This window comes from Solanum dulcamara, chromosome 11 (assembly GCF_947179165.1).
Source record: "Solanum dulcamara chromosome 11, daSolDulc1.2, whole genome shotgun sequence".
Lineage (NCBI taxonomy): Eukaryota > Viridiplantae > Streptophyta > Magnoliopsida > Solanales > Solanaceae > Solanum > Solanum dulcamara.
The window spans coordinates 48,203,801-48,231,661 of record NC_077247.1 but is presented as its reverse complement, the minus strand read 5'-3'; the positions used below and the strand labels follow the sequence as shown (position 1 = coordinate 48,231,661).

The 27,861-nt window shown below is 35.5% G+C and overlaps 2 protein-coding genes across 3 annotated transcripts; one reads left to right on the top strand and one right to left on the bottom strand.

Annotated features, from left to right (window-relative positions):
- Window positions 1–52: 52 nt before the first annotated feature.
- On the bottom strand, window positions 53–12,771 carry LOC129872054 (wings apart-like protein 2). Of its 2 annotated transcripts, XM_055946905.1 has the most exons (13): window positions 11,864–12,771; window positions 10,096–10,195; window positions 9,531–9,867; window positions 7,398–7,510; window positions 6,704–6,832; window positions 6,524–6,617; window positions 6,264–6,374; window positions 4,520–5,124; window positions 3,971–4,221; window positions 2,430–2,583; window positions 1,141–1,238; window positions 971–1,052; window positions 53–449 (listed from the first exon to the last, which is right to left on the bottom strand). In XM_055946905.1, the coding sequence occupies exons 1-13, from the start codon at window positions 12,565–12,567 to the stop codon at window positions 366–368; spliced, it is 2,862 nt and encodes a 953-aa protein (XP_055802880.1). In that variant the 5' UTR covers window positions 12,568–12,771; the 3' UTR covers window positions 53–365. The 2 variants fall into 2 exon arrangements, with proteins under 2 accessions (XP_055802880.1, XP_055802881.1); XM_055946906.1 differs by lacking the exon at window positions 971–1,052.
- Window positions 12,772–16,857: 4,086 nt separating this feature from the next.
- Window positions 16,858–27,598, top strand: LOC129872217 (RNA polymerase II C-terminal domain phosphatase-like 1). Its single transcript, XM_055947119.1, has 17 exons — window positions 16,858–17,598; window positions 19,051–19,527; window positions 19,791–20,001; window positions 20,085–20,242; window positions 20,327–20,397; window positions 20,550–20,655; window positions 20,806–20,889; window positions 21,103–21,687; window positions 21,777–21,837; window positions 22,734–22,864; window positions 22,965–23,018; window positions 23,304–23,400; window positions 24,552–24,787; window positions 24,885–24,971; window positions 26,189–26,254; window positions 26,345–26,418; window positions 26,818–27,598. Exons 1-17 carry the CDS (start codon window positions 17,335–17,337, stop codon window positions 26,930–26,932), a joined length of 2,877 nt encoding a protein of 958 aa, XP_055803094.1. The 5' UTR covers window positions 16,858–17,334; the 3' UTR covers window positions 26,933–27,598.
- The last annotated feature ends 263 nt before the right edge of the window (window positions 27,599–27,861 follow it).

The window sequence follows — 27,861 nt, the reverse complement described above, 5'->3', positions numbered from 1 at the left end:
TGTCAAATTCCTAACTAATAAAAAAGAAAATGATAAAAAAGTGCATAACAAGTTGCCAGAGAGAAACCATCACTAAAAAATTACTACAAATTACAATCGTGATACACATTCATAATCTTTCTTCATGTACAAGTATCTCAGCCCACACCAAAACATGGTGACACAATCGGCTGGAAAATAGGGGGGAAAATATATTTTCTCTAAAGAGGAGAAATCATAGTCAAACAAAATCCTGAGATGGGATTTGTAATGCACCAATGGACCACCACCAATGCTGTTGCAGGGAAGGGTAGGTAGGCTGTACAAAGTCTCATTTTTACCATCTTCGAGGAAAAGACGCAGGAAACATTGGAGATCTCTGGCTCTCACCGAACCCTACAAGATTCTATTACTTCAAGCACTGTCGAATGAGTCTCTGGCGAAATCATGTTCAGTGTCATGTGGAATTCCTGGATAAAGAGTACAAATTTAACATATACATATAAAAATCACTAGGAAAGCAACGTCAATGTTAAAAACTTTCTTGAAGCAATCAGTAAGATAACTGTTAATTGAGTTTCCCTATTCACAGTTCAGTCACCTCACTTTTTTGTGATAATAGTGGTGTCCGAGCCACAATTCCATCAAGTACCTACGACCTCCCACCAGCACAAGTAGGAGGTAACTCTTCCTACCAAGACCCAGGAAGATGGAAAGAAATCACCTATTATTTTGTCTCTGGTAAAATTTGATTCATTTATCACTAAGCCAAGGTAATTTCAATTTAAAACACAACCTTGTCTCAGTTAGCTCGCTAGCCAGGTTAATGAAAGATTAAATCATGAATTTACTGACAATGCAAGACATTCCTGACGATGGCTGGTAAGACAACATTAAAATATTGGATGCAACTTTTAAAAGTTAGGAGAGAATTATACAATTTCCACTGTCATGCATTATCAACTCAAAAAAAAAACACAAGATCACATACCACAAATCTCTCCAGCACGGGTACAAGAACAGACAATTTATGATCTGGTAAATAACCAGCAATTGCCTGCCGTATGCTCTTGCTGGTGCAAAGAAAGATCACATATATAAGAGACCATTTAAGTGAGAGATATCAGAAAAAAATAAGGAATTTCATAAGACATAACTAACCTCTCAGTTGAAAGAAAGGCAAGAAGGAGAGCTGAATAAGCTTCGATAATCATCTTTTCAGCTTCTTTCTCCCCCTGTAATACAGCATCTTCATCATCCTGTACAAGACAACCACATTCAATTTAGTAGCGACAAGGTCAAAGCTGAAAATAATCTAGCACACTGGTAGTATATGATAAGACTAGTTTAACTTTGCTTTCATGCTCAATCAACTGAAATCTCTCAAACATTTATGAACAAATTCAACTGACTGAATAAATTCCTCCTCTATCTTTTAGTTCCTCTCTCTTGCCAGACTAGTTCAACCTTGCTTTCATGCTCAATCAACTGAAATCTCTCAAACACTTATGAACAAATTCAACAGACTGAATAAACTCCTCCACTATCTTTTAGTTCCTCTCTCTTGCCCCTACCCCAGCCCAAGTGGATTTTATATCGGGTTACAAGTAGCCAAACTCATTGTCCTGTTAGAGCGCAAGAAGCTAAAATTCTAGTGATATCATAAGCAAGTTGAAGTTGACAATCAAAAACTGGCATCACTAAGCAGATTTGGAAAATGGAAAACATTTAATGAACATTAAGTTATACTTAATCAATTTGCAGAATGTAGAAGTAGAATATATGTACAACCCGAAGAGCATGTTTATAGAAAGAAGATACAGTGTGGATAAGTAACTAGACAATCCAGACATAGAACAGCACTTGTATTTACTGACAACCATGTCTGATGGGCATTTTAGACCTTGAGATAACATTACAAAAATAATAACCATTTCATTTGTGGTGAGCAAGTTATACCTAGCTTGAAATATAAAGGACTAGTTGAGTTACTGAGTAATAGAGAAAATTAGCTCTTAAAATTGGCCAAAGAATAAACAGTAACATTCTGTTTCAATACTGAAATGGAAATATATGCAAAAGCTTAAGAAGCTCTAGAGTCACCTCGAGAACCCAAGCTGCTCTCCATTATGTTGTTCCCAGAATGAACTCGTGCATATGTAAGTACGAACTTTTAAAAGTTAAACAAAAAGTTATTATTTCAGTAAACAGGTGTGATTGGGTAGAATTTGATAAAGCATGCTCATGGAATCAGTTTTTGAGTCAGCCCTCTAGATTTACCACTAGGTGATCGACTTCTCTGTGAATTGTATGGAGAATAAACAACTGAGAACAAAATGAAATCACACAAAAATTCAAAACTCACGACCAAACAAAATAAAAGAAGTCATGCAATTAATAACAAGAACTAGAGATTTAGACAAAAAATTGGACACAGCAATCTTGCATACCCATTGCAAACATTTTCCTTCCTCAGCAGCCTCTCCAGCCCCTTGATTTGCCAGAAAGATTGCACATAGCAGAGGGATAACATCTGTCTGGGTCTCCTCCTTAAACAAACCTTCTGATCCAGGTAATGAAATACTAGCAGCTGCAAGTCTAGACCTGCCATTAGCAGAATATGTGCAAATGTTTATCAGTGTTTTATCATCTGCAAGTGAAAATGTGAGACTTGGAAATCACGACGACAATTCACTCTCAGCAAACAAATTTTGCATGATTGCATACCAGTATGAGCAAACTACTATGCTAAATGATTAAATTAACGAATACAGGATGAACTTGCTTCTTTTTAATTTTTCTTTGCTAAAGTAATGAATTTTTAAAAATTAATGAGGAATCATTAAGTATATGAAAATTTTAACAAAGACGCATGTCTCAATTAGCAGATCATGTTTGCTGCATGATCTGTTGGGATAGGTAACAGATGAGATCAATTTTCTGTACTTTTCAACAGCATAAATATCACTTCGAACTAGTCATGCGGAGGAAATATTACTTGTTTCAAGATTTCAAAATGTCCTGAATAGAATAAACGAGGTTCCATAAATTTTTAGCAACACAGACACTGACATAGGCCAAGTTACAAAAGGGAGATTTGAAAGGTGACAGTTGTCTTCAGTATATAAGGTGCAAGTCTTCATAGGGGGCACTATGTGTGCATAACCTGTACCACTTAATTCATTTAAATGGCACATTATGCTCAAAGACTGTTGTCCATATTTTTACGGAAGATGGCATCTCAAATTCATGTGAAAATTAAATATCTGGGACAAAAAGAAAACAGCATTTTTTGCACCCAAAAACAAAAATAACTGCTGTTTGTTTCAGAATGTGAATCCTATAAGCATTGTTTCTAGACCCCCTCCTACACACCATTAAATACTTTTTGATTTCATGCCACCAAAAATATAAGGCGGGAGTAGGAACCACCTCTATATGAAGAGAAGTTTAAAACTTAACCTGATTTCAACTCTAGCATAGGGTCCGCTAATATTTTATATTCTGCAAACTTCAAATCCTACCACAACACCTCCACTCAATAGGAACAGTTAAATTGGAACGCATGGATTACTATTACATGGAATATCCTTAGTATTTTTCTAAGAATTTGGAAACCATTTTTCCTTCAGAACAGACTTTATTTTCAGACCTAAAAATTTGTCACATATGTTCAGTTGGGAAATTGAGACCAACATGATCTTTAGTGTACTAAGAAAAAGGAATACAAGGTAGCATTTGTTATGATTAACAATAAGCATGCCTCTATCCAAAAAATGATCCACATGACAGCAAGAATTACATTATGGATGTATCAATAATCGAGAACAAACTACAAACAACTCCCAACAAATTATCAGTCACTTTCTCAATGTTCAATAACTGCTAGGAAAGCAATCCAAAATACAGTGATAACTAAATAGTCGCAAAAGCTGATCATGTAAACCCTGCAGTGTACAACTTGAAGCATAAATCAAAAGAAAATATTTACCTGTTGCGGCCATCCTTCTCCACCAAATTGACAAGCAAACCTAAAATAGCAACAAGAAAATCTAGCTCTTGATCACTGAAATGGCCATCACTATCAGATCCAAAACTTGATTTTGATGACCCATTACGATCCAAATGCAAGCTGAAGGATGGAAAATGGCTGGCGATCAAAGCAGATAAAGCTTCCAGTCCACCACTGGCAGCAATTTGCTGACAGCCTACAGGATTTTCATTCGTCAAGTTCATCAGGACCTGTCATTTGATTGAAATATGTATTAAGAGACTTGCATGTCAAGAGATTGCACAGAAGTTTAAGCAATCCTGGAAATAAAACGAAGAGAAGTAACGACTCCAAGGTTCTCCAACAAACATTGACTAGTACAACTATATCATTCGGACATAAAGAAATGTGTTCCCATAATCAACAATCGGGAGAACCATAGAGAATGGAGGAATGGCCTGCCATGCTTCATTATAATCAACAATTGGGAAGAACCATAAATGGCCTTATAGCATACATAAATTATTGACATTAATGGAGGCAAATCACCTTAACAGCTGTGAGAAGGCAATCTGCCAGAAGGGCCGACATTTCATCATCTGCAGCAGAAGAACAAGAGGTCTGACCAGATTGATTGTTCTCCTTGCTACTTGACTCTGGTTTGTTCTCCTGGCAACTTGACTCTTGCTGGCTTCGCACAATAAGAGATTGGTATTCATCATCACGTTCAAAAAGTGATGTCTGCCTAATTTGAGTTTGAGGCGCCTTTTGCTTAGTAGACATTATATCCCATCGTGAAGGTTCAAAATCATCATCAAATGCAAAAGGATCTTGACTCTCTTCCATAAGTTCAAGTCTCTTATCTCCATTACTTCTTTGACTATCACCAATCAAAAAATTCACTTTTGATGAATTCTTGTTGATCCCAAAACTGAAGTCCTCAGAGGTTCCACTACATGACCCAGACTTGGAAGATTCAATCCTCAATTTAAGCTGCCAATAATCACTGGTGGAAGTGCTAGCGAATTCTAAATTAGATGTGGACGAACCAATCTGATCATTTTGAGTTTCACCTAAGTTCTTCTGGGAACAGGAACCTTCACTTGTATAGCATGTCGTAGAAGAATCAATGCACAAAATCTGACAACTTCCATCTACAGGTTCAAAAAGAGAAATTACTCAACATCTAAAGCTAATTAAGGTTTCATTGGCTAATAAAAAAATCAGAGAGGAATTTTCTGTTTGATTGGTAGCTCTTCCACCATATTTCCGGCAAGTCTAGAATTCAAATTGGATAGTTTGCTAATATTTATCCAATGGAAGAAAAGACCTTTATGGGATCCATTCACTCTGAAGAAAAACTTCCATGGCCATGGGGTACAAGGCCACAGCCACTCACTATTTAATCAAGCTTTTCCTTGCCGAAATACCAAATGGTAGCACTAAATTGCTTTTAGAACAGTTGAGAAAGTTAAAAGAGTTAAAAGAGTTGGATTGATAGGCCTACTGTTAGCATTTAGCCCTGTCTTTGATAAGACAATCAAAATTGATATCTTTGATATGACAATCAAAATTGATATGCTCAGCATTCAATAATACTGGGGGGACAAACAAGAAATATTAAAATTGCCGTACGTCGATATCTTTTTTCTGGTTAGAAAGACAAATTCCAAATCCTCTTGATAAACTTCAATTGACTTTCACTGTGGAGTCTACTCTGAAAATGAATTCCATCTCCAATAAAGGTACATCTTTAAACTATAAAAAATCTGATTAAGAATAACAACAATCAACCACCACAAATTGAGCCATCAAACCAAAAACTCTAAACCCTATTCCTACTTTAGTTGTTTATTGCATTATAATTTAACACAGCACATTCATGGGTGAGAGAATCCAGAGAAGAGGAGAAGAATGTGGGGAGGATATTTCTGTGTCACTGGAACCTTGGGCCAATGAGAGCAACACCATGACTTTCTTCTTAACCTTGCAAGCTACAATCAGCACAATTGATTCACATGCAGTACTACATTGATATGGGAACAAGTTTATACAGGAATAAGTGTAAGTCAATTAAACCATCCACCCACCACCCACCCCCAAAAAAAAATTTAAAAAATCCTACCTACTCCATTTTCTTTATGGATATGAAGAAGAAACAAGGCCTTGCTGTTGTCAAGTAGTTTAACTTTTAACCAGATCTTTTAACAAGAAGAAGATGATGCCATCAATGTGCAGATTAGGAACACTCCAACTTCATCTTTGTATGAGAAAGAAAAAATTAACAGCTTACCTTTCTTGTCTGATAGTGAATGTAATTCTGTAGCACGAGCAGTTCCATCAGAAAGGTTACAGACTTTTCCATCATCGGAACTTCCCAAGGAAGCTCTACGCAGATAAGCCCCTAAATTCAAACAAGTTAACAGACAGGAAGCATCATAAGCCAAGGGACAAAAAAAATTGCAGTATGAAAATGATTAAAGGAAAACAAAAAACGTAAGAGTCAATTTTTATTTTTATTTTTTTGGATGAAAAGATAAGAGGCAGTAGTACCCGAGAGAATCTTGATCATACTTAAGATTAGCTTTGTGAAAGACCTTGGGGAGTTCAGACTATCAAATTTTCCTTTCATTTGAAGCAAGTGATTCTGAAGAAAACTGGTCGTGAACTCAAAATCCAAGAATTCAAGGATACAGAAAGGCAGTCTACTACAGGAAGGTATATTGATGTTACCTGATTGTCCATACTAAGAAAGGTAGCATTTTCCATGATCTTCAAACATTTTAAGAGTACCACCAGACTTTCTATGGCAGCATTATCTTCAGAATCTAAGATAGACTGTGAGCTTTGCTCTGACCACCCCTGCAGAGAAAGTGATGTCAGGGCAGCCGCTCCACATAATTGACATTTTCCACAAACGGAAAACAATCCTGTTGAGCACAATACTCACTGTCCACTCTCACCTAAAGATCGCAGACTAACATCAAAATACCCTTCTAAATTTCCGATTATTGATTACAGCATGAGTAAGACAAAAGATGGAAAACTCAAATAACAACCTTGAAGTCACACATATTGCATTTGTACACCAAAAGATCTAAATGTCAAAATCCATATAAATTCTCTTGACATGCATATATGCTCAGAATCACAATCTGAAACCTTCTGGAAGAAAACAAAGGATATAAACGGGTGATAGGTAGCACAAGTCATCATGTTCTTTCAATCCAAAATGGTCATGTTACCACTCCAACTCGAGAACTTAAATATAAGAGGAATATAGAGCTCACAAAATGGTCATGTTACCACTCCAACTCAGAACTTAAATATAAGAGGAATATAGAGCATATTGTTGGCTCTTCACATGTCACAAATTTATGAGACTCGTCTCTGGTAATAACACAGAAAATAGCATACAGGCTCACACCTCCAAAACAGAATGACAACTCCTTGCCACCTCAAAGACCGCATCAAGTCCTCCAAGCTCTCTCAGCTTTTCTTTGAAATTGCTTCCACTTCTCCGCACAGTACCAGAAGTATCTGAGTGAATACAACCGGAAAGAAGAAAAAGAAAATTATGTTATACTATGCAAAAATGGTGAAATACAGATCAATCACTGCCAAGGTAGCCTGAGTATTCTTTTAATTTCTTAAAATGATTCAATCGTAAGCCACTAGAAGTAAGACTGGGGTTCTAAAGAAGAGAAAAATATTGCAAAGCATGCTTCCTTTTAAAAAAAAAAAGAGAAACGTTTGATTATAGTGGGGTTTGAACACACAACTCTAGTGTGGTAAAGCGTTTCCATGGCCCCTTCCTTACAACTGAGCCGTCAATTAGTTTTGTTAAGGGGTTCAAGTGTTAATATACATATATATTTATTTAATTTTCTAATACAATGGAAATCTATCCCCGAACCCCCACTTAGCTCCGCGTACCACACTAAAAGATTCTAGAACATTATGGGTCTGTTTGGAAAGTCACATAGTAATTGGAATTGGTGTACTTAGGGTAGTAATTACCAACCTAGTAATTACACAACTTAGTAGTTACAATGATCTGTTTGTTTGCCACAATGTAATTACAGTGTAATTACAAGTGTACTGTTTGGTTGCACAAGGGCAATCATAAGGTTTATATTAAATTTTATTTTAAAAATAAAAGTTAATCATCTAAAATTTAAAATTTATATTAGAAAAATAAGGACCTTTAAAAATAATATTAAATTAAATATTTAAGATATATACTGTCTTTTGAAAATATATTAATTAATAAACATACGTTCTTAACTAATATTATAAAAATAATTGATTTATATTTTTTAAATTAGTATATTTTAATTGATTTAATCATAAAAACTAAAAATATAAGATTGTTATGAACATCATGAAATGCATGCTTGATAAAAATGTTAATATTATAAATATAATGTCATAAAATTATTAAAACATTTGACAAAAAGATAATCTATCAAGTTTAACTAAAAAATAAATGGTTTGCAATGTGAAATATCAAGTCAATACTACTAAAACAAATAAAATTGAAAATATGACATAAGTTCTAAATTCAAAACAAAAAATTTTAACACAATACTCTTATGTCAAATTTCAACATAACGTTATATGATTCAAAAGAATAGGAAAACGGTAAGTCTATAACCTTATTCAATAATGATTCTACTTTAATTTGAAAATTAGAATACTAACAAAATTATGCAAATAAATAAAAATAAAATAGAAAAATAAATAAATAATATAAAAAGTTGTATGTCACATGAAAGAGTAGAGGTTGAGAATGAGAAGGAAATGAAATATAAATAATAAAAAAATATTTTTAGAAAATATTAGAATAATAAAAATATTTTTAGAAAATATTAGAATAATAAAAATATTTTTAAAAAAAATAATAGAAATAAGAAATAAATTAAGATGAAAAAATACAAATAGAAATAGAAGAAAGAAAAGAATTTTAAAAAGTTTCATGTGATTATATGGTGTAATTACACCAATTCCTTGCCCTCCCTTGGGAATTGAAGAGTGTAATTACACCCCTTCAATTACCCCCAATTCCTCTCTTACCAAGTAATTACTTGATCTACCAAACATGTCAAAGAGTGTAATTACACCAAATCTCAATTCCATTGTGACTTTCCAAACAGACACTATATGATAAAATTTCCAGAATCAGAAAAGAGTCGGATCTGAAGTTTTGAAAAATAGAGTCATATCTGAAGTTTTGAAAGCACGAGCATCTAAAAGCAACAGCCACTAAATAACACAAATGTAGATTAAGGAAATAACCAGGAAAGCATCATATAAGTCGTAAAAACAATATAAAAGCAAAGAAGAGAATGCAACCAAAATGCAATCTCAAGAAGTTAAAGAATAGCAAGCTACTCAAATTAACTTCCAACAACAATAGCAAAATTGCAACCAACCCACCCATCCTAAAGGAAAAATATATATTAAATAGCCTCACTTTTCCAGTGAAGGAAGAAGAAAAGACAGAGATCGATTAAAGAAATATTATCCCTCAAAGGACCAACTTAAGTGCCAAACAAACCTTCAATAGAGATAGTAGACAAGCAAGCTTTTGCCATAGTCAGTAAACTAATCCATTTTGGGTTTAATTCTGGTCTGTCATGTCCATCATTTCCATCATTTGGCTTTATTTCCTTGCAAGAAATAAGAACCTCCTGCACCTTGTGGGTTATTGAAGAGGAAGTAGAATCTAGCCCTTTTACAGAATCTTGAGACACATCAGCATCTAAGCGCATCGCCAAAAGTTTGCTCCCAATAGTTGGAGCCTTTGCTATGGAAGCAGCAGCAGCAACTGGTCTTAACAATTTTATAAGAAAGCGAATGCAGCTGGGCGAATCAAGAAGATGGTCGTCTCCTCCCTGGAAAAAATTGGAAGATCAAAAACAGAAGGAATGGAGAAGTTCCCAGATTACTTATACAGATGATAAGATAGTAAATGACATTGCTTAAGTGGGTTGCCTCACCCTGTTCCAACTAGAGCGAGGGAAAAGCCTTTCCCTATCTAATAAATCATGCAGAATATGCAATAACCTAGTACTAACGTCCAAATGAGAGGGCTACACTGTTTGAGAGGCAAAGAAACTTACATCACTGGTCAAAATGTAGAATAGACCTGCTGCGGCAAGGTTGCTAGGTGAGTCATCAAAGCTGAGTCCCAAAACAGCATCAATAATTGTTTTTGCCATCCTGACATCAAAATCTTGGCAAGTTATTCCAATGGGGAATAAGGGTTGACAATGACTACTGAATTCAAGGAAAATGCTACATATTCAGGATAAGCAGAAAGATTACATGTTCAGTTATAGTAATGGAATAGTGATTATCATAAATTGACATCGGGAATGTCTAAATTTCAAAAAAGAAGACATCCCCATATGGGTTACCAATGACTGCTATAAAGTGTAAAGTATTCTTAACCTCAACTGTTAGTACGCACGTACTCCCAGACTTGATGATTTACATACTAGACTATCAAATTAAATGGAACACCCATTAGATTGCTCCATCAACATGCAGTCTTAGAACTTTAATTGGCAATTTCTGAGCATATCCAAGCTCACTGATTATTCATAACACTACCACAGGAACAATAGGACCATTCAGCCAATTATAAATGTAAAAGCTTAATAATGAACCTAGGGTGGGTATCCTCTCTATAGACAAAACATAGCCAAAGAGGTCCTCATACAATGGCTTACATAAACCTAATTTTATGAACTCCCAAAAAACAACTACAAGGTTGAACAGAATATTGTTATCCAAGGAACTTTTGAAGTTCTCATTGGATTGCCTATTAAGAGCTAAGAATTTATCCAATTGAACATGATAAATCAGCCCAGGTAGCTTCATTTATAGGGAAGACAATGGGGTCAACGTCGGGGAGGGAAGGGAAAGTGCCCCCCACCCCGAAAAAAACAAACAAACTGCACCTTGCCCCTTTCCACCACATTAAAATACATTTCTCTCTTTTTTCAGCACGTTAGTATCTTTTTTCTTTTAATTCGTGTTTACTTCTTTCATCATTTTCAATTAATTTATTACGTTTTCTAGAGGTCATTTTTTACAAATAGCAATCAACTAATATTGTTTCTTCTCTGTGTGTTTAATCTCTCATTTGAAAAGAAAATTGAAGTCTCAGTCTACTAGATAAACACTAGTGACATTCAATTATTATATATGAGCAGAAAGAATTAAGGATGTTAAAAGGAAGGACATCACGAATTGGAAGTTCATCGTGGGAAGTGTGTAAGAGCACATCACGAATTCATATTCTGGTTAGTACACCAACTCTATTATTTAAGTGGAGAAGGGTAGAGAAGTCGGCTCATTATGAGTACTGGATTTCACAATTGTCAAAAAATAAAGGAAGAGCTGAGAAACATTAAACTAGAAGATACACTCTACATTTAAGAAATAGAAATCTCCCTCCACCACCGAATATGAATTCCCCACCCCTGATCAGCCAAGCTTTACTGTCCTAGTGTCATGCCAAAACAACAACTACTACTACTACTACGCCTCGGTCCCAAACTAGTTGGGTTCCTCTATATGAATCATCACTAAACATGTTCCCATGCCATAGGATCATCCCTATTAATTTCCTTGCTCAAACAATTTGCCTAAGACTTGAAGATAATTAGTACATTTTTTTTTGGTCAGCTTACCAAGATTCATGTATCTGGAAATGTTTATGTGTTTATGTCCTATCAATGTGTATACAAAAAATCACCTAAGAAATTTAAGCAAAACTGTGATAACTGAGCTTTCAAGAAACCAAGATTTATGTTTTTCGAAACAAGAATAGTTGTACTCATCTAAATTCTAAACAATGTTCATAAGCCAAATTTCAACTACCCGTGAGCCCGTAAAAGGCGGCGCTGCTGAGCTGTTCCACATATAGATAGCAATGACAATAAACTCGCCCTTCTGATTCTCACAGGCTGCCCTTTCCTCAAACCATCCAACGCAAAATTCACCTCATCCATATGTTCCATCATCTCACCACATTCTTGAGTCTCCATCAAAGTCGCCGTGGGGCCCAGCGAAGGCAATCCCAGCTCCTTCGATTTCACCTTCTTCTTCTTCTTCTGCAAAACCCCATTTTCCTTACCCTTCCCAGTCTTCTTCACCTTCTTCGGTTCATGTAATCCCCCGTCAAATTTCCCAAGACTACCATACTCCCCCCCATCTGGTAAAATCGAAAATTCATCTGATTCTTGTGATGAATTCAAACTGTAAGGCTCCCAATCAAACATCTTTACTTTCTTGGGTTTCCACAAAACCCCATCGTGACCCTCAAAACCCAAATCCCTATCCTCCTTTCTTGAGGGCAACATCGACAATTCTTGACATCCCTGAGATGAGCCGGCATCGTATGGATCTGAATTATTGAAATTCGACGACCAGTGAACCGAGTCTTGAGATGAAAACCCAAAACTGTAAATATCTTGGGAATTCTCCTGAGAAAGTTTTTGGTCCGAGACGTCATCGTTTAAGCCTGATTCAGAGTAACTCCGGGACATGCTTCTACTCCGCCTGCCGTATGTTCTAACAATCATTTTCCGACGGAAAATTCAAAATTCCTATCACTGGATCAACTAATGAACAAAAATATTGAGGTATTCTCGTAATTAAAATCGAAAATTTGGGGTAATTTGGAACCTGCAATTAGGGTTTATAGAAAGTGTTCTTGTGAGTTTGCTCTGATTTGAAGATTTGAAAAAAACGAAGATCAGGAAGCGTGAGAGAGAGAGAAAAAATGGACTTTCTTTGAAGATTTATTTGCTAATTAAAACAGATGCGTTAATTTTCAAGTAGGACGAATTTACGTAAAGATCCAAGAATGGGAAAGATCTGATCCGTTTATTTTTAATTTTGGACGGTGAGATTTTCTCAATGTTTGTTTGGAGATTTGATGAGAGAGGGTAGTAAAGTAATTTAAAATAGACTTGGACCACCTACCTTGTGGGGACCGTTAGATTTTTACTCACAACTCAACTTGCCGTTAATTTCCGTTGGTAAAATTTGAAAGCCCACACAGCCCACAGAAGTTGCCGAACAGAGCCCAATATGTCTTCATTCTTCATTTCTTTTGTCGTGATCACAATAAAGTAATTAAATTTATAGGGAAACTTTCAAAAACAACAAACATTAGCTCTTAAATAGGTTTCTCAGCTATAGTTTTATTAATTACAATTTGTAACTATATTTTAATTTACTATACATTTATATTTTTATATTTTTTCATAGATTTTAGAGAAAAAATATTAAAAATAAATTGATTTGTCTCAAAATGAATATGAGGAGAGAGGCGAGCTAGATCGAGAGAGGGAGGAGAGAGTCAAGCGAGATTGAGAGAGGGAGGAGAGAGGCAAGCGAGATCAAGAAGGGGAAAAGAGAGAATGAATACAACATGTACCATGTTGTATTCATTGTATCACGAATACAAAATATAAAATACAGTTGAATACAGATTTAGTTTTTCGAATGTTTTGAATACAATTAATATAAAATACAAAACTCTCACCTATATTTGATTGAATACAATTAATGTATAATATAATTAACAGAGAGGATGGATGCATATTGTATATGAATACAAATATAGTTTTTCGAATACAATTGATATAAAACACAAATTTCTCACCTATATTTAATTGAATACAGTTGATACATAATACATTTGAATGTATTTCTTCTTATTGGCTTTATTCTTTCCTATAATTCAATTTTAATTTCTATTTAGAGAGAGAAAATTGATTTTGTCCGGATCCCACCCTTCTTCCGAAAAAAAGGGAAGGAGAAGGATAAGGCGCCAACTGCTTATCTCTCTTCCTCGCATTCCATTCATGACCTAACGACTATCCCGAGAGGGAGGTAAAGGAGAGAGGAGAAAGGAATTTGCTATAAAAACAACATATAATGATTTATTCTAATATTTTTAAACTATAGATGTGTTTCATAAATATGTTGAAATTGTTGACTCGTTCCATAATTTTTCCCATTAATAATGAGGTTGGATCATAACACATCCAATTATTTTGTTTGAGGAGTTTCTAAACACGAATTTGAAGAAAAAAACACTTCTAGTAGACGATTTTTAAGTAAGCATCTTATTTATTTCTCTCTAGCTTTTGCTCTATACCACCCATCTTCCCTATGGTTTACAATATTACGTTTACCTCATTTATTTCAATTTATCTGTAATCATTCTTTAAATTTATTTAAAAAAAATGTAAAAATAATTACAATTTCATAAGTCTGTCCTTGCTTATATTAATTTCTTCATATTAATGCATGTTATTAAAAAAATACGTGATTTGAAAATTCCAGACGCAATTAATATTATTGAGTGTTAATACCACTGTGAATATGTTAAATTGAATAAAAGAATTAATAATCCACTTTCTTCAAGTGATGGAATGTTGTGCTTAGTCGGAAATCCCTCCCAAATATTAGGTCAATTCTAAATTTTTAATGGAATAGGGTCAAAACTATCCTTCAATTATTCAAAATATAACACATATACTCTTAAACCATACTCTAACTCAAAAATATCATTTCCGTCATACTATTAGCTCACTTCTACCCCTCTATTTGACGACATGAAATGTGACATTTCATGTGTATTAATTTACGCCACATACGATCTCCACATAAGCACCCCACCCAACCCACCCTATCAATTAAAAGATTCAAATCCACCCAAACTTGGAAGCTTTTTCCCTTATCACTATAACCCTATTTGAGAGGAGGCTCAAAATTGTTTTTGAAGACGTCAGATTCAGAGATGAAGTTTAATAATTATACCATGTCTACTATATTAAAGGGTTGTGCAAATTCAGTTAATCTAAGAGCATGTCAAGTTATCCACCCAATGTTGGTCAAAATTGGGTCCGAAATCAATGATTTTACAAGCTGCATCTTGTTGTTATGTATAACAAATGTGGTCTGCAGGATGATGCATTGAAAGTGTTTTTAAGGACTAAAAATCCTAACATTGTGGCATGTACTGCGATGATCAATGGACTTGATCAGCAAGGCCAGAAGAAATGAAGAAAGGGACGAATTAGGGTTATTAGGATGTGGAAGAAAGTTTCTAAATTTGGGTCTTTTATTTGATGGGGTTGGGCGGAGTGGGGTGCTTATGTGGAGATTCTATGTAGCATAAATTAATACACATCGGATGACACATTTTATTCCGTCAAACAAAGGGGTAGGAGTGAGCCAATAGTATGACGGAAGATGTATTTTTTAGCCGTATAATAGTTTAAGGGTATATGTGCTCTATTTTGAATAGTTAAAGAATAATTTAAGGATATATGTGTCAACTAAGCATTGATACTAATACTTAATAATTAATAAATCCAACAAAATACTATCAAATTTATTAACCTTGTTTTTATTTTAAAAAATAATGTTTATACTCTCTATCGGACGTCCCTTCAGTTGAAATAGTAATATTACGTAAAATCATGTCTGAGGCTTAATAATTAATAAATGCATCAAAATATTATCAAATTTATTAATATTATTTCTGAGGCTCTAAAAAATGACTTCTTTCCAAGATATGTACAAAAAATTTATCCAAAAATATCTTATTTTATTATTTTTTAATTTATAATAAAATATTAAAATTAAATTCTAAAAGAATTGCGAGAGATTTGAAAAATCTTGACTATTTCGACATTATTGAGTGTCAATACTAACATTAATCGATTAAATTGACTAAAGGGAAAATTACACAAAATAGATAAATCGTGAAACTATTTACTTAAATTGGATCCAACACAAACTATTTATCTTTAATAGACTCATGACCCAAATTATTTACTCTCTTACCTCACTTTCTCTCTTTTAATTTCGCGTATGATGTCATGTTGACGTCAGCATCACTACTCCTCTGTGATACTATCAGAATATAATATACTCTAATGGTATCAAACAGTTTTGGTGAAGCACTGTCTCTTTCTTCTTGATACTATCAGAGTATATATTATACTTTGAGGTTCTTCTTGATACCATTAGAGTATAATATACTTTGATGGTAGGTATTAAGAAGAAAAAAGCAGTGCTTCATCGAAACTGTTTGATACCATCAGAGTATATTATATACTCTTATAATATCAAATGTGCGAGATAGTTAAAAATAAGGGGTATGAAAATAATGAATATCCAATAATAAATCATTTTCTGTTTTGAGGTATAACAATAATTATCCAATGACTAAAGATATCCATACTTTGCTTTCTTCAAGTGATGAAAAAATGATTTTTGATTGAAAATTCTCAGGTCCTTAATATCATTTTTTTCAATATGACCTTTTTGATTATTTTAATTTATAATTTCATATCGAATAAAATTTTTATGGTAAATTCGAAAAATATAATCCTATAATGATTATAAAACTTAATGTCGCAATAAATTTATACTGAGATTACCATGACATGCAAATAAAGATGAAATTAACTCAAATAAATGATTTTTTTCATGACTTTACATAATATTACTATTTCAACTATCAACTAAACATATTGCCAAATGTTTAATATTTAGTAAGTAATTTCATCAAAATACTATTAAAACACTGAAAATGACTCCTTCCCAAGTATATGTAAAAAAAAAAAAAAAAAAAAAAAACTTATTTTATTAGTTTGTAAAACTAGGTTCAGGTACAGTGTACTTTTTGTTTTTATTACCTCTCTTTTCACATTACATACATGACGTAACCGAAGCACTTATTAAATTTTAGGTTATTTTTATTTTTATTTATTTAACAGAGAATCTAATTTAAACATTTTTCTCTCGAATTAACAACGAATTTATATTTTTCGTCCTATATATTTATATCATCATCAACACAAGCATCCAACATGTGTAAGAAGAGATAGAGAGAGAAAGTACAAAATTGACCTTTCACTCTTCTGTGGATCTAGGGTTTCACATCACACAGTTGAGCCACCGCATCGTCATCTATACCGTCGTACTACAACTACAACTACTATCAGAAAAATCATCTAAACCCTACTTTTAATCTTCTCTTAATCATCATCTTCTATAACAAACCCTAAAATTTTCATTCTTTTGGGCGTTTTTTTGGGTAAATCTGAATGAAATTTGATAAACGATGACATTTGATTGGTTGATTTGATAAGATTCGATAAGATCTGACTTTTTTTTTCGTTTGGATTGGATTTTAAGCGTAATTTCAAGGATCGATCTATATAGATGATGAAAAACTGAAAGGGAAAGGATATAAATTGTTTTTTTTTTTGATTTTTTTTTTTGTGATTCCAGAGGAAAAAAAACGAAAAGAAAAAGGAAAAATGTTTAAATCGACTGTGGTGTTGTATGAAGGAGAAAGATTGGTGGGAGAAGTGGAAATGTACGGTGAGAAGGGTGTTGTATGGGGGGAGAAGGTAATAAGGATATCTCACTATTCGCCGCCAAGTGAGAGATGTCCACCACTGGCAGTGCTACACACAGTTACTACTGGAATAAGCTTCAAATTGGAACCTACAAAATCAAAGCCGCTGACCCAAGACTCGCCGCTCATTCTTTTGCACTCCACATGTCTCAGCGATAACAAGGTATACCCCAAATTGCTGAATTGACAGTACCAAACTTGAACTTGAGATGGTTAAAAGAATTAAGATAAAACATTATTGAATCATTTCCAAGACTGGCTAATTATGATGAAAAAACCCTAGCTTATGAAACAAATATTTAATTTCCAGGAGAAACATAACTTGAATCTCAAGAATTAAATTCTTGATTCTACAGACTAAAAAAATTAATGAAAACCCTAATTGTAAGAACTGGACTCGGGATAAAATGGACAACTACTAATAAAATTGCTGTGAAGCAGATGCTCGTTTGGCTTGTACCTTTTTGTAGTTTTTCTTGAAAAACTTGGACTTTAGACTACTATTCCTAGAACTGTTTTTGTAGCTCTGCTTAAACTCTGACACCTACATATATGTGAACTCTATGAACTGGATGACTTTAATGCTAATTGGATTCCTTGCTTTTCTGTAAATGGGATAATGCAAGGTTAAGCCTTTTGATGTCTACTGCAGTGTGAAGTTGAGAAAGGGATGGGCTGATGGATAGGGTTTTATTTAAAGCTAAGTTTCTCGGACTCTTCACTTTAGGTGCCGCACACGTGTTGACACGACATGGGTGTGTGTGTGGTATCTGTACCCGATCTGGTCAATCGATTTTGGTTACTTTGACCAAAATCGATGAAGAAATTCCGGATAGTTTTGATGATTTCTGTAATCAAAACAAGAAAATGGAATACCTTGTACATAGAAATTTCTCTGTCACTCTTTTTCCTTTTATCTCCTTCCGGGATTCTCCTCTTATCAATAATTTCTCCTCAAGCTTTCTACATAATATATCATAATTAGGTTTTATTTTAGATATTTGAATTATTTTTAGTCGAATCCCCGCATCCGTATCCATACCTGGATTCATATCCCCGAATCTTAAAATTTGTATAATGATGGATCGGACCTCTAGATCCGCACTCGAGTCCGAGCAACTTAGATTTAAGGAACAATCTGGCCTTGTATTTCTGTACACGCTGAGGTTTCTTTTAAGAACTACTGAATCTATGGGAGATTACTTCTATTCCTGCGTTTATTTTGTAAATATCAAGCTGGGATTCTTGTTAAAGGGGTCTATACTCGATCAAAGACTCTAAGAGTATTTGAAGCTCGTTTACAAATGGTAGCTTTCTGATATGATGAACATAAAAAGTCTATTTTGTTTTTTTCTTTTAATGTAGAAGGTCTACTGTAATTGTTCCTATATATATAAAAAGGTCTATTGAAATTGTTGCAAATAGACAAACATTCTGAAAGCTTTTCACAAATTCATCTTCCACGTCTTCTGCGGATGTGCCATTTCTAGCTTAGATTTTGTGAGACGTCTTTCCTTTTATACATGGTATTTATTTGGGTTCTTTCTCTGTCTCCCTTTTAAATATCAATTGCTTGCTTATCAAAGTTATTACTGCATACTTTCTTTTTATGCAGACTGCAGTGATGTCACTTGGAAGAGAGGAGCTTCATTTAGTCGCGATGCAGTCTAAGAATATTGGCGGACAGTGTCCTTTCTTTTGGGGATTTAAGGTTGCATCAGGGATTTATGTTTCTTGTCTAACAATGCTAAACCTCAGGTGTCTTGGCATTGTATTTGATCTTGATGAGACACTCATAGTTGCCAACACAATGCGTTCATTTGAGGATAGAATAGAGGCCTTGCAGCGGAAAATAAATTCAGAATCAGATCCGCAACGTGCCTCGGTTATGCTGGCTGAGGTCAAGCGTTATCAGGAGGATAAAATTATTTTAAAGCAATATGCCGAAAATGATCAGGTTGTTGAGAATGGAAAGGTGATCAAATCTCAGTCTGAGGTTTTCCCGGCGTTGTCTGATAATCACCAACCTATTGTCAGACCTCTGATTAGATTGCAAGATAGAAACATTATTCTTACTCGTATTAATCCAATGGTATGTGTATTTTGTATTCTATCGTTTATACCATGTTATCCTTGTTTTGATAATTGTGTCATCTATGGTCCACTGATGACTAGTTAAATACCAGATGAGGAATGCAAATCATTTGTAGTCCTGCCTTTACCATTGAAAGGGGTCCAGCGATGGGACTGTCCATTTCTTTCTCCCCTTTTTCTTTTGCATTAAATTTTTTTATGGTCTGAAGCGTTATTTTCCCTTTTTTGGGGGGATGCATCACATATTCTGTTCCATGGCAGATCCGTGATACTAGTGTTCTTGTGAGATTGAGACCTGCATGGGAGGATCTCCGAAGCTATCTGACTGCAAGGGGTCGGAAGCGCTTTGAAGTTTATGTGTGCACAATGGCTGAAAGAGACTATGCATTAGAAATGTGGCGCCTTCTTGATCCAGATTCAAACTTGATTAACTCACAAGAACTCTTGGATCGTATTGTCTGTGTCAAGTCTGGCAAGTTTCTAAACTACCAAACTTTCACTAGTGCCATCGTTCTTTTTCTCTCTAATCACTGACTTTCCGTGATTATGTTGTAGGCTTGAGGAAATCATTGTTCAATGTATTCCAAGATGGAAATTGTCATCCTAAGATGTCATTGGTGATTGATGATCGCTTGAAAGTGTGGGATGAGAAAGATCAACCACGAGTGCATGTTGTTCCTGCATTTGCTCCATATTTTGCCCCTCAAGCAGAAGTATGTACCTCATTCTCTTATTTAATGAGATGTTGATCTATATTATATGTTAACATTCTGAAGCACTTGATTATTTTACTGTAGGGCAACAATTCTGTTCCTGTCCTTTGTGTTGCCAGAAATGTAGCCTGCAATGTCAGAGGTGGTTTTTTCAAGTAAGATTTTAGGAGATTACCTGGTGCCAATAATCTTTGTTGTCCAACTTATTTTATCTGATTTTATTTAGATTTGGTTGTCTCTTGAGGTTAGTTTCTTCGATCTGATTGTAGCTAAATTAGTTTTGCTTACTTGGTTTGACTTTGTGCAGAGATTTTGATGATGGCCTATTACAGCGAATATCTGAGGTTGCATATGAAGATGATATTAAGCAAGTTCCTTCTGCTCCCGATGTTAGCAACTATTTGATTTCGGAGGTTAGTGAGAATGATATCTAAAAGTTTCCATTTCTCTTTAATGTCAGATCTTAGCTTTTCATGATTATCTCCAATATGGATGATAAAATTTTGCACCAATTAATAAAAAAATATGAATATTTATGAGAGAATATATTATTTGCTGGTCAGGATGATCCTTCAGCTGTAAATGGGAATAAAGAATCACTTGGATTTGATGGAATGGCTGATAGTGAGGTCGAAAGGAGACTAAAGGTATAATATTGTTATGTTTGAGTCTTGTACTCAGTTTGGGTATGTGTATCCACACTTTTCATGAGGTTCAGAAGTGCTGGATGTGGTTATTCTGCTTTCTCTTGATAATTCATTCCTCTGTACAGTTTATTTTAGCTTCTAGGATGTAGTGGAACTCCTGTCTTCTTTGTGATAAATGCTGTAGCATAATATTTAGTTATCTCGACCTTTCAGGAAGCAATGTTGGCTTCAACGAGTGTTCCTTCTCAAATGACAAATTTGGATCCAAGACTTGCACCAGCTCTCCAGTACCCTGTCCCACCTGTTATCTCACAACCAACCATTCAAGGCTCAGTGGTGCCTTTTCCTGCTCAGCATCTCCCTCAAGTGACTTCTGTACTTCAATCATCAGTGACTCAAATAAGTCCTCAGGACACAAGCTTGCAAAGTTCTCCTGCTAGGGAAGAGGGTGAGGTACCAGAATCTGAATTAGACCCTGATACAAGGAGGAGATTACTTATATTGCAGCATGGTCAAGACACGAGAGATCAAGTATCAAGTGAACCAAAGTTTCCTATGGGGACTCCATTACAAGTGTCTGTGCCACCACGGGTACAGCCACATGGTTGGTTTCCAGTTGAGGAAGAGATGAGCCCTAGGCAACTTAATCGAGCCTTACCTCCCAAGGAATATCCTTTAAATTCAGAGTCTATGCATATTAACAAACATCGGCCTCCTCATCCACCTTTTCTTCCCAAAATGGAGACTTCTATGCCATCTGATAGAGTTCTTTTTGAGAACCAGAGGCTGCCAAAAGAGGTGAGTTATCTATTTGTTCATGCCCACAGCTTTGAAAATTCATTTATCATGAGGAGCTTATGGCCGAACTGTCCCGTTTTTCTTCCCAGGTAATCCCTCGGGATGACAGGATGAGATTTTCCCAATCACAACCTAGCTTTCGTCCCCCAGGTATAGTCATGAACCATGTCATTTAAAACTTTCTTAAGCATTTTGACTCTTTAACTTTGACAGTTTCTGATTGGTATATGTGTTGGACCAAGACTGTTTCTTAGTTTTCACTTTTCTTTTTAAGTTGCTATTTGAAAGCTTGTCAAGTACTGGAAATTTTGCAGTAATAGATGCTGTAATTCAATAATCCTTGTCAGAACTCAAAAGTGGAAACTGCTGAAAATAGGACTAATGGGTGGCTACTATACAGATTACAATTTTTGTGGAGTATGGACCTCTTTTAACACCCAGAGAAACAAAACTAAGCAGTATGGGCTCATGCTGAGTGCTTTGGTTTAGCCTCAGTCTCCTCCTAGATTTCTTCTTTTATTATGTAAGGGAAATGTGATTTGGTTTTAGGAGTGCATTTTTGCATACATTTTTCTGCTTAGGTTTACACAACAACCACGCCTTGTCCAAGCCTTGATGGACAGAGTTGACCGGTACCTGTGATGGTGGAAGTTAGCAGGTACCCCGTGGAATTAGTCATGGTGCACACAAGCTGGCCCTGATGCCACAGTTATATAAAAAGTAACTATGCCTCAATCCCAAACAAGTTGGGGTCAGTTGTATGAATCCTCGCAGACAATGTTTAGGTTTATCAGGCTTGAAAATCTACATGTCCATGAATAGGTGATGAAGATAATATATCAGTGTTGATCTAATAAGAGTGTTTTTTTAAAGTGTACAAGCTAAATAGCTGCACTTTGTTTTCTTATAAAACAACACATGACACTTGAATAAAGAAGAAGCAGATAACATATTTTTGATGAAACGATGTGATGTCACTGGACGAAAAATATGAGACAAGCTAAATCTCTATTCAGAAATGGTGTTAACAAGTTCTAGTTTTACAGGTGAGGAAGTCCCCTTGGGGCGGTCATCTTCCAGCAACAGGGTTCTTGACCTTGAACCTGGACATTATGATCCATATCTAGAAACACCTGCTGGAGCTTTACAAGATATTGCATTCAAGTGTGGAGCAAAGGTACTGCTTCCCCTATGTCCAGTCAACAGGCAGCACTAACGTAAAGTTTTCCTCCCTTCTCTTTGTGAGGTCTCTGAATGCTTATTGCAAATACATGCAGGTCGAATTCAAATCAGGTTTTCTTTCAAGTCCAGAACTGCAGTTCTCCTTGGAGGTATGTTGAGCACATATATCCTAATTCTACTATTCCAATGAGCTTTATGTCTCACCTTTACTTAATGAAGCATGTACCACAATCTGCAAGTCTTATGGACCTTATTTCTGTCTTGCCTGTGGGCTGTGTCAAGCCATCTTTCAATAGCATGAATGTCAACACTTCTTCTCTTTGTAATTTCTTGCCATCAGTATTGTTGAACAAGCTTCCTATCTGATGTTCTGCAATCCTTTTTTACTGAGGTCTAACCATCTTATTGAATCATAGTTTGTATTGCTTGTATAGGTGTTGTTTGCAGGAGAAAAAATTGGAGAAGGAATTGGCCGGACAAGAAGGGAAGCGCAACGACAGGCTTCTGAGGATTCTCTTATGAATCTGGCCGGTAAGTTGTGTTGTGTCATAATTTACAGTAGGAAATGATTTGACTTTTCAAACTGTGATTAGATTCCATCATCTTGTATTAGCTAACGAATATGTACTTCCACGGTTATAGAGTGTTCTTTGGGCAAACCTGGTGATAGAGTAAACTTCTGAACTGATACTGTTGGCACTTGGAATTATGAGTATCCCTGTGCAGTCTTTAAGAGGATTGGAATTATCATTTTATGCTGAATTTGAGTTTGTCTAACGTACTACTCAGTAAATGCTACCACTTAACTGTGACATTATGCAGTGGTGAATTTTATTTTCTCTATTTGGAAATTTATTTAAACTTTGAGAGCAAGTTTGAAAAGCTCTGGTGGGAGTAATTAGAGTCGAGCTAAAAGGCTTCCATGCTTCTGTGAAGTTCAACTTTTCCTGCTACTTGGTTCTACTTTGGGTTGTCTGTATCAAAAAAAAAAGTTGTTGTTCCTTGGGTTGCTACTCCAATGTGAGCACTGTCATTTATGCACTTTATATATATATATATATATATATATATATATATATATATCAGCTGGTATTTGCCTTAATCACTTGTAAATGGGCCTCACATCACCTTCCCCTCCTAACCAAAATAATAGTAATAATAAAAAAGGAGGTTTTGCAGTATTTGCATAGATGCTGCTTTTTCCTTCTATCAAGGAGTCATCCTTCCAATTGTGTGCATAAAGCTTCAGTAGAATGTTGTAGAAATAATGTGTGTGGTTTTTGTTGACCAGTCCCTTTCCTGGAAGAGGGTTCAGAAAGAGGACAGCGTTTCTTTTTTTTTTTGGCAGAATAATTAGTGATCACATTACTTCATTTTGGACTCTTAAGACATTTTAATGTTGATGTTAACTGTTTAATCCTTGTGTCAAAGAACTCTTTATAGAGATTATAGGTATCTAATTGTGGCCTAATTTGGTATAGATATAACTTAGCCACAAGATACTGTGGTTGGAGAGGATGGGGGGATAATTATCTGCTCTTACTGAATAAGCACTCCACTAGTCTTATATAGTGTGCTTGGTAACCATATGCAATATCCATGAATTTTGATGTTCATCGTGGGCAGATGTTATGTTGCCAAATAAGTTTGATGATTTTGACATTTTCATGTTGCTTCGACAGACAAATACTTGTCACGTCTCAAACCCGATTCCATTTCCACACTGGGTGATGGATTTAGGTTTCCAAATGCAAGTGATAATGGGTTTGTTGACAACATGAGTCCTTTTGGGTATCAATCATATCCGAAGGAGGATCGTGTCTCACATTCTTTTGCATCAGAGCCTCCCAGAGTGTTGGATCCAAGGCTTGAGGTTTTTAAGAAGTCAGTGGGTTCAGTTGGAGCCCTAAGAGAACTAGTAAGATTTTATAAGCTTGCTATGTTAATGTACCTTATTTACCTCAGTTTTCCTTTGAGGCCTTGGATTGTGCCATTGATTATTTTGATTGTTTCAGTGTGCAATTGAAGGACTTGGTTTGGCATTCCAAACTCAGCCTCAACTTTCAGCTAATCCGGGCCAGAAAAGTGAAATATATGCCCAGGTTGCCTATTTACTTCCCTTTCTTCTTTGCTATTACTGATTAGCCGAAACATGCCTAGCTGTAGTTTCAGAAACTCTTTACATCTTTTCTGACTCATGGTTTAGAAGCGATATACCATTTATTATTTTGAAATAATTGCAACCTTTTGCTTCATCCGTGGGATGGATCTACGTTATCCTTTATCCTTTGCATTTAGTTCTCTTTCTCTAATAGTGGCTATAGAAATGATTTTATTAGTTTTGAACAGCACTAAGGTAAAGCTTGAATATATATAACAAAAGTTCAAGAGATAGTCTCCCATTAGCATGTTTCCTGTATTTTATTCAAATACTCCAGTGTGCTAGTAACATACACTATTGAACTTTAATTTGCTGATGGCTCCTGCCCTGTTCTCCAAAATCTGCTTTCCTTTCTTTCCATTTCGTCCAGAAAATACAAGCATGTATTGTTTTTCTATATCCTCTTTCTCTTCTTACTCTGGAGCCCCCAACCCCAGCCTCCTCTTTTTTTTCCCTTTTGTATGCTGAAGGCGATCATTGTGGTTGGGAGGGAGTTGGGCCCTGACCCCTTACTTAGAAGTCAGACCCCTTTATCTCCAGCTTCCAAATAGCTCCTTGGTCAGTCTTGGCATTGTGCATTTAACCTTGAAAACATTTCTGAAACTGTGTCACACTTGAATTTGACTGTTTTTCCTCTCTTTCCCCCTGTCATGGATAGCATCTGTTGATGATGAAAAGCCCCTTTTTTGCAACTTGCCCTGTGTCAAGCAAACATTCATGCTCGGCCAGCTAAAAAAACATTCTACCTTGTGCTGTGTACCACTTGTCCAATTTTCTCCATTGCCAACTGTTCTGGTACATTCTCTAGTGTCAATGCTCTGTAGCAGGATCTTACTGTAAATTCACTTTTCTTGTCCTGCAACAAAGAAGAACTCTGTATTCGGTTCTTTCTCTTGTAGGTTTAAAAACATTTGATGTTTAATCTGATATTGAAGTTCCTGGAAAGCATTCTTTGCTAAATATCAAGTTCGATATTAGAAATTCATATATTGGTGGATGGTTATGTGGTTTATAATTTTGTTTGCAAAGTAGTGATTCTCATAGTTTCAAGAAACAAGTATGCCCTTGAGATGGCAGAGTTATCATGTCTATTGAATAACTATCTCTTACCTTGCTGACATTCTGCGTACTTTTGTCTATTTGGTGATCACTTTGCAGGTGGAAATTGATGGCCAAGTATTTGGCAAAGGAATCGGTTCAACGTGGGATGATGCTAAAACACAGGTGCTTACTTTTAGAGCTTACATTTTAAATTCCTCTTTTATCCCTTTTCTTTATGATTTAAAATTTTGGGCTGCACATTTGTTTCTCTAGGCTGCTGAAAGGGCTCTTGTTGCTCTGAAGTCCGAGTTGGCTCAATTTTCTCTTAAGCGCCAGGGTTCTCCGAGGCAAGTGATTTCAGCCATTTCACTTTTGATACTAGACTAATGTAATTTCCTCTATTTGGAAGGCGATTTTTTTCCTCTGGCCACCCAGTAAACCTAATGAAACTCTCTGTGTATGTGTGTGGATTTTTTTATTCTTTTTTTTTTTTTTTTGTGTGTGTGTGTGGGTGGGGGGGGGGGGGGTTATACAGATTCTGACTTTGTCTTTTTGCTGCCATCTGTTCCTAATTTATGTTTTTATCCCTCTATCGCATCTTGTTATTTAAGGGTAGCGGGTATTGGATTTCTGGTGAAGCCGTTCTCTTTATTTTAGAGTCGTGTTCTCCATGGCTTTGTTTGGAGGCAAACCAGTATTAGCTTCTGATTTTTTACATGTGCAATTAATGTTGCTCTTTCATCCAGATCATTGCAGCAGGGATTTTCTAATAAAAGATTGAAACCTGAGTATTCTCGGGGTGTGCAGCTGCGAGTACCATCTTCTGGTAGATTCCCGAAGAACACTTCTGCTATGCCATGAACTGTATATGTATAAAGAGTCTTGACCTCTGCTTGTACATCAACCACATAGAAATTGTAACATGCATGGGAACATCTGCCCCTGTGATTTGTGAAGCCAATTGGGATCTTTACTCTGAATCGCTGTCCTTGCTGTTTCAGCTCGACTATATCCAATATGCACATCCACAATAGATGCAAGCCTCTGGATTGATAGAACAAAATTCAATCACCTCATGGGAACCTAGGGTGGATTCTTTACCCTTTGCGGGCAGTCCCATTCTGTTAACTGTGGATCCCTGCTATTTTCTGCATGGTTTTGGGACCTAGAGACTCAAAAGCCACTTAGAGCTGGGAATGAGTTCACATCTTCATTCAAGATGGGCACCATAAGCCCCGGAAACTTGGGGAGTTCTTGCATGCATTGAATTCACTTTGGCCAAGTCCAGTGTGTTTCCTGGAGGATACTTCAATTTTGACGATTTTATAGTAAATTGAGGATATGCTTGACCTTTCGCCTTTGTTTTCTCTCGCCTTGTTTAGATACCAAATAGGATGAGTGGAAAATTTTGTTAAGCTGTAATTAGCTTCTGTAGTTTATTTTTGCATTATTTTTTTGTACCCCAGGGGTACAATTTACTGTCAAATGTAACCTTCGGCAATTGATGAATGCAACTTTTAGTTTTTAGCACACAATCTCTCCAAAAGGTGAATCTTGAGCAATAGCAAGTCGAACTGAAACTGAGTAAAAGGAACCAACTTGGTTTTAAATATTGAGTTTCAGGTTTCTGGACAACACCATATGCAGAGGAGTAAAAGGAGATGGTATGATGAAAAATGAAGAGGAAATAAATGGGAATAGAACTTGAAAATGAAGGTTGTTTTCTATAAATGAAATCTGAGTTATCTTTTTATGGGTGTGTTTAGTACGGAGGAAAGTATTTTTAGAAT